Below are 7698 nucleotides of genomic sequence, written 5' to 3'. Positions count from 1 at the left end.
ACAAACAGGGATTTTTGTTCCTCTTTTGCTGATGTCACTCCATGGTCCTATGGGGAACAGAGTTTGGCTATCTGAAGCCTAACAAATCCTATGTTCCCTTTGGGACAAATGCACTTGCAAGCGTGAGATTGTTTTTCCTTTTGATGCCCTGGCTTATATTTCACTTAAGTCCAGTATTGATCCTGTTTTCTCGGGCTAGGAGCTCATTTTACTAAACTGGGAGAAAAAGTTCCACCAGCTGAGCACAAGCAAAATGAAAAGTCTTGAAACAAAACAGCTCCTAAAAAGGTGTCAATTTAGCTGACCCTTGATGATTGCAATACTGACATCAGAACTGGATGTAATTTATTTAGCTTGACCTTTCTCTGCAAGATTATGCTCACAGCATTATCAAGGATTCTTTATACCACTTGTACAGTCATTGCCAAGGTGACGTCCCGTTTAATGCGTCAATCGCTGAAGATTGAATTCACGCTATTGTGATGCTTTGTTTGCTGTCCTGCCTGACAATCTTTTGGCAGAGTTTCAGCTTGTGCAGATTGCAGCTGCTCCACTACTGACCAAAACAAACTGAAGTTGGACATTATTATTGGGAGGTTTATGTAGGCGGTATCGGTGAGTCTTTCCTACACAGGACTGGGGCCTCCTTGTGTCTTACAAGAAAATGGATGTGTTTTTGCTGTGGGAAGACCTTCTGGGGATGACATGGAAGGAATGTAACAAAAGGGGAGAAAAGAGGGGCAAAATTCTATAAGCTGAAAGGATGAACACAACAAGGAGTTTAAAAGAGACTTCTAGTTTGCCACTGACAACATCTTTTAGTCACATCATCTGGCAGGAGAAGTCAGACACTATCAGTTGTGAAGGGAACCATGCCTACTCTTCCATTTAGTTGGTTTTACAGCTCTGCTTGCCAGATGAACTCCTCAGACCCGACACTCATTACTATTACAAAAGGAAAGTCCTACAGTTGCATGGCTATGGACTAGACAGAGACAGGAGTCCCACTGCCGATGCCGGGGGGAAAGGAAGCCATCAACCCACAGCACTGCACTCCTGCCCTCAATACTCTCAGTCCCATCCTACCCCAGCTGGTACTTAGGTGCCCCTGTTTCAGCCAACTAATTTTAAGAGACTCAGAGGCCTACAGATATAGAAGACAATGAATAGGATGGCTTGCAGAGTCAACAACTGCCCCTTCTTTGGATATCAAAGGTAGGAAATCATCTCAAGGCTTTCCAGACTATTCTAGCATCACAACAAGCTGCAGCTCCCCTCCCTCATGTCTGATCTAACAGAAGAGGTGTGTTCCCCAAGGAAGAACAACATGGGAGATGCTATAGACTGTGAAAACAGCTCCTACTGTCTCACTGTACCTGTGTTCTCCTCAGACTGGTTGAAACCACAGATCTGGCAGATGCTGCGAACCCACTTGTTCATGTCGTCCTCTGTCTCAGCTACCAGGTAGAAGGTCCTGTCACTTGTCTTGATGTCAAAGATATAGCTGTCTTGCAGCTCCTTCTTGTTGAAGGTCAGTCCTGCATCCACTTGCTCACAGAAATTGAGGTTGATCACACGCAAGGGCTTCTTGGAGTGATCATTTTTGTAGTATTCTAGGACATCAGGGTCGCCACTCATCCGACCACTGCGCAGGACAAACCAGCGTTTCTTCCATGCCTGAAACCAAGAAGAGTGAGAGTATGAGCAACGGGGATTATTTCATAGCTTAAATCATGCCGGGCCAAGAAACCAGTAAACCCCATGATACCACACGGGTTTTACACAAACACAAAAACTTTTGGCCCGGGAAGGTCTCGGACACTGCTTAGTACCTCAGAGCAAGAGATGCATGGACTTGGATCTACTTCAGAGCTCGATACTCAAATCCCACTGGTTATGCCAGAGAGCTAGGTACCAAAATACCGTTACGGTCTGGGGTTCATACGGTTTTAAGAAGTGCTAGTCCTGAGGCTGGAGGGAGTGACCTTGCTGCCATGATAAAGCTCAGCTGCACCTCTCATGACCTGAATAACCTTTGCTCCTTGACGTGAGATAACTTGTGAGAAGGAATTACTGGCAATAACTGAAAAGCATTCATTCTAGTGACTCACAGGAACCCAGGCTCTTCGGATGCAGCATCCTAGGTATCTTGCCCTTCAGAGAGCCCCTGAGAGCATTATAATGAGCACTTACAGACACAGAGCATGTCAATCCCATCTCTGTTTAAATGCCAGTGTAGAAAGGCTAATAAAGCCAATGGGAAACTGTTTTGGTTTTTTTTTAAATATCAGGAATAATGCCAGGAAGACCCATGGAGAATCCAGGCTTCATTTGTTTTCAACATCTTCTGCTCCCTTGTATGTAGGAAATTCCTTAGCAAAGAAAAGGTTATTGATTCTTAAGAGCACTGCTGGCCGGCTGCCCTCCAGCCCAGCTTCACCAGGCAAAACCGCCCCTGCTGGGCTGCCCCTGAGAACAGCCTCAGGGCTTTATGTTGTTTTAAGCAAGCTGGAAAATAAATGTCACTCGCAAGCCCCATCTGCTCCCTGTTTAGCTGTCCCTGCTCTTCTCCTCCCCTGCGCGAACACCTGCTTTGCACGCAGGAAGGAGCTGGATGAGTGTGACCACGTGGAGAGCTGTTTTCCACATCAGCGTTCCTCCGCCAAGAAGCACATGTGTTTGTGGAGAACGCCGTGGACCAGCTGTTGATGGGGGACAGCAGGAATTAATCTGTGGTCTGAGCTACAGCTTTCGGCAGCATAAAACAAATTGGGCTTTTGGGGTTGTGAAGTTGTCCCTATGGTAAGCTCTGCAGATACCTTCTAGGTTGTTCCACCAGCTAAGTCAACAAAGGGGTTTGAGACAGACTTTTATAAGAAAGATGCCCCAATGCCTTTATTATTAGCAGTTATTGCAGTATAGGAAATTTGAGGCCAACTATGTGGATACCACGAGTTGTGTGAAAGAGCCCCTGAGCGCTCCCCTACCCTCTTAGCACAAGCATCCCCAAACGCAGCTGGCAGCCCACAGCCCCTCAGCACTGGAGGCAGAAGTAGTCACAAAGATTAAGAGCAGCACATCACGCTACGTGGAGAATTGTGCTTGTCTAAGGGATATCTATCCTGCAGGCTGGTGTTTACCCAGCTGGGAAGCTTTTGTGGCCGGCTCTGCCCTAGCATCGGACTCCCTGTGCCTGGGGGAGGGATCCACCGGGCAAGGAAATCCCCATTATAAGACCTTACAAAGGGCTGATCTCAGCTGCTGTGGTGAGAGGAAGGGAGGGATTCATCTAAGTGTAGCTTTTAAAAAATGTGTTCCCTGGTCTAAGTCATTTGTGCAAGAAGCTGTTGGAGGTGGGGTAGAGAGGCAAGTGTTCCCCAGGGTGAGTTCAAGATCTAGATAGGGATTTGTGGAAAAGGAGTTCTCCAGATGCAAAGTTTGAGGTATTGGCTAGTCTTGGTAGCTTGCTAGGATCTCATGAACTGCCTGGACCTTGGTAGGAAACATCTACTTGTGCTGCATCGAGTAAGTGCAGCATTGCAGCTATGCCATGAGCATCGGAGCAGAGCTCCTGATCAGCACTCACAGGGGACACTGGAGGGCCACACACCACGCTCCGGTCACCCAGCTCAGTCCATGGGGTCTGGGGCAAAGAAGAGTGTTCCACAGGCTCCTAGATCTCCCACTGATGTTGTAAAATCCCCTTCCTCTTCCCTGTCCTAAACAGGAGTTGAGTTAGGAAAACATCAGGGCCTCTAACCAATCCACATATCTTGATGTTTGTGGTTCACCGAGGACTCCTCAACACCTTTAAATACAGCCAGGTTGTCACATTTGTGGATCTTCCCCCCAAACCATTTTCCTAGTCCTTGCTGCAACATAAGGTCATGTCGGATGATGGCAGCTCCTCTTCTATTTCCCAGATGAAAGCCCGAGTGAGCCCCTATCTCATATGACCTGGGGACCCTGCTTTGACCCTCCTTGTGTAGTTTCTCATCTCCCACCACTTGTGCTAAACCCATTTCTGCCAGCCAAGCACGAAGGAGAATGACAGTGTTTGTGATAGATAAAGCTTGGTGTTGAGCTTGCAGCATGCTGAGAGCGCGGCATGCTGTGATAGCGGTCCGCTGGAGACAGCTCCATGGTCCCGTGCCAAGCCAAGTAGAGTGGGTTTTGTTTTATTCCTGAGTTTCACACACGTCTTTTTTTTTTTTTTTTTCTGAGAAGGCTGTTGTTGTTGAACAGAATATCAGCGTTATCTGTTAAAAACTGCAAGGAGTGAAAAACAAACTCTCCAAAAATATTTATAATGGAAAATGGGAGGCCCATGAACAAACCACATGTGCTGGATATGGCCCATAGAGATGATTGGGATGAAGTGACGCATTGCAGGTACTTCTGAGTTACATGATGCAGACCTCAGTTTGCACAAGGATACACTGGGAAGGGATATGATCCCCACTGTCCAGCCCTGGCTATGGACAGATGGCTGTTTGACGAGATTTGGCCTGAAAAAAAAAGGCAAAAAACAAAGGGCACAAGCTTTTGGAGTCATATGATTCTGAGAGGTTAGGTCATGAGCGAGCACATGACTTCTATAACAAGAAAGAGCTGACAGCCACGAACATCTTAAATAACGTGAGAGAGAGCCAGCAAAGCAGACTGTGTACCGAGGACCTCAGCAACACTAACCAGGAGGGGATGATGGACCCCAGGAGGCTTCTCTGAAGTTCAGCTGGTGCTGATCTCCCATGTTGTTGGTGATGGGCATGTGCTAGGCCTCAGTAACCTAATGGCATTAGGACTACCAGGACAACCCTGGTACAACACCACAAGAAATTTGGAGAGGTAAAATCAATCCAATCTCATATTTGCTTTGGCAGATAGTGTGTTACCCCAGCCAAAGTTTTGTCTCTGCTGCGTGCACACTGAAAACAATTTACAGGAGCATCCTTGCCTTGTGTTTGTGGGGATGCATTGTGCAAAATGACAGTAAATTGCCCTAGTACGAGCGTAGCCCCATCTTGCAGAGCACATGGGATAAATTTGCTGGGCATTGCACTGGGAAATACCCTTGTGTGTGCTACTACATTCAGAGTCAGGCTTTCTCTTTTGGAAATACACTCTCCTGAGTGACTTTAAACAAGGTCCAAGGCCCAGTACCTACAAGTGCATCCAGCAAACAGTGACGCACACTTGTAAGTGGGCTCATCTCACGCCATTGCTTTGCTTTTTGGATAGCCCAAATCACAGTGTTCAGACTGGCTTTTGGAGACCTTACTGGCTGAAATAAGGAAAAAACATCTCCACAATTGCTTCTCTGAACAATCCAACTTGCACTGTACTTCTCAAAAACTTAAAAATATTGCAAAACAAACTCATGAGGATTCACTCTAGCTCCAAGTATCAACATGGCATTAATTTCCTCCTATTAATACCTAGACATTTTTTGAAGCCATTCTACACAAACACACACACACACACACACACACACGGCATAAGAAACAGGTACACGTCAATGAGAGGTCTGGAAGAGGATCAAACCTTGGAACCACATGAATTATTGTATGAATGAAAACACATTCAGCACTGGTTCTTGTTACTTGACTTGCTGCTTTTCAGTCTCCTGGAGTCAAGCCTTGGAGCACTCCATCATGGCTGAGAAGTACATTAAAAAAAAAAAAAAAAGAATAACTAGGCTCCTGAATCTAGGGCCTTCAGGGGAAATTCAGGATGAAATACTGCCAAAGATACCAACATTACCACTGCTTCCTCTTCTATCACTGATATGAGACCCACAGTTTCCCTGCTTCTCTTTGGTCTGTACGCTGGCAATGGAAAGCCCCAGGCAGTTGATACTTGGCAGAGAAAATGGTAACCCTTCCAATGTGATGTTAGTGCGTAAGCCCTAGTATTTTCTAGTTAAAAGAGAACTGCTCTATCCAGGCATACATTTACTGGGAAGCTAGAACTAGGTAGAACTAGACCGCCAGACTCAGTACCGCACGCAGCGTAGACACTTTCTCTGCCTCTGCATGGTGTCTTTGTGTACCTCCCTGATGACGAGTTAATACTGCTTTTCTAAAACAGCTCTGACCCAGAAAAAAAAAATAAAAAAAATCCCAAAGAATAACAACAACAACAAATTCTCCTGCCTCCTCTCCTGGCACCTTTCAGATACATTGTGTTCCCACCAGCTAAAAGACCTTTTATTGGATTTCACTGCTGTAGTGAGAACTCATGCCACGTGTATTTGGCTTTGGGAAGAAGAACGAGGGCTGGGATGCTGTCTCATCAGAATGAGAGTTTTGTTGTTAGATGTGCAGTCTGAAAACATGTGGATGACTCCCGCAGGGCTTCATGGGCTTCAGCTCAGGTCCATGGTGCAGCATTTGGGCCAGAGGAAAGGCAGATTCCTTTGTGCCTAGATTCCTCATTTTAGTCTCATTGAGTCCCCGTGGATCTTGAGGGTGAGCACTCCCACTCATGCTACAGCCAGATGTTCTGCAAACTGCTGTGCCAGATGAGGACCTTCTCCTTCCCCAACTCTTCTTCCTATAGAGCCAGTGGTGGCTGAGCAGCTCTACAAGCCGATCCAGGTAAGTTTAAATAGTTTAACCTGGTGATTAGAGGAAACCTGTCTGAGTTTTCTTGGAGAGGATGAGGAAACCTTCATCCTGTCTGTCATTCACTTTACCTAGCACAAGTGCTTACAGCTAGCACAGTGGATCCATTTACCTCTTCATGTCAGTGTGACTGGACCAGCCCTTAAACTCAATACTTCTAAGATCAGTTTCTGAGCCAAAGAAATAAGCATTAGTTCTTCTGGTTATTCACTCCCTAAGAGGATGGAGGAAAAAAAGAAAGAAGCAATGGGAAACTATTAATTCTGAAGAGGTTTTCTCTTTTCCTGTCAGTTTTAAATGACAGATTCATTAAGTGAGTGTATTTTAGTCCTTCCCCATGAAGATGCTACACTTCTGCTAGTAAATGAGGCAATTCCACCTATTCTTACCTGTTTTTCAGCTTTTCTGAAGCTCGCCTGTCACTAGCCCACCTTGCTCTCAGTATCTTGGTCTAGCCAAGAGCCCGCACTCCAGTCCCACGTGGCTTAAGCCAAGGGTTGTGTTTGCTTAACAGCTTTACGATGTATAAAGGCCAATAGTTTAACATCCATAAAACGGTGCCTGTGTGGCATAAATTTCCAGCTGTGTGGTCCTTTGTTCACATCAGATTGCTTCGCTGTTACATTGCATCTGCTAAAGGCCCTTAATATCATCGACAAACATTTTGACACTTCACAAATACTTCTTTTTAAGTTTTTATTAAAAAAAAAAAAAAAAAAAAAAGGCAAAAAAAGCCCATTGCTGCTAGAGCAATGTAGATTATCCTTGGTCTCTGGGAACCAAGGCTGCTACTTAACTGTTACGAGAAGCTCCATCTGTGCCTATTAAATTCTCCTTCCTTCTCAACAGTGCAATGGCAAGTTAATGCTCAGAAAATTGACCGGCTTCCAGCTGGAGGATACCTGGAAGCTGGTTGTTTTATGGTTTTAAGAGTTCCTCAGTTAGCAGAAAACAAGGCAGTGCTGATGATTTTATGGGTTTGAGTGCACTGAGCTGGGCCAAGGGTAAGGTTCATGGCAAAGAAACCTATGGGCTGTGCAAGTCCAAGCAAGCAAAGAGGGGTCTGCAAGCT

At 45.7% G+C, this 7698-nt stretch overlaps 1 protein-coding gene across 1 annotated transcript; it reads right to left on the bottom strand.

Moving 5' to 3' along the window:
- Nucleotides 1–1359: 1359 nt before the first annotated feature.
- LOC112943388 (GRB2-associated-binding protein 2-like) lies at nt 1360–7443 on the bottom strand. The gene is made up of 2 exons (XM_026034536.1): nt 7424–7443; nt 1360–1677 (listed from the first exon to the last, which is right to left on the bottom strand). The coding sequence occupies exons 1-2, from the start codon at nt 7439–7441 to the stop codon at nt 1360–1362; spliced, it is 336 nt and encodes a 111-aa protein (XP_025890321.1). The 5' UTR covers nt 7442–7443.
- Between the last annotated feature and the right edge of the window lie 255 nt (nt 7444–7698).

The sequence above is a fragment of the Nothoprocta perdicaria genome, unplaced genomic scaffold, assembly GCF_003342845.1.
Source record: "Nothoprocta perdicaria isolate Ctin4 unplaced genomic scaffold, notPer1 scaffold_146, whole genome shotgun sequence".
In the NCBI taxonomy this organism is placed as follows: domain Eukaryota; kingdom Metazoa; phylum Chordata; class Aves; order Tinamiformes; family Tinamidae; genus Nothoprocta; species Nothoprocta perdicaria.
The sequence above is the reverse complement of the archived record's forward strand: the minus strand, read 5'-3'. Positions and strand labels throughout refer to the sequence as shown.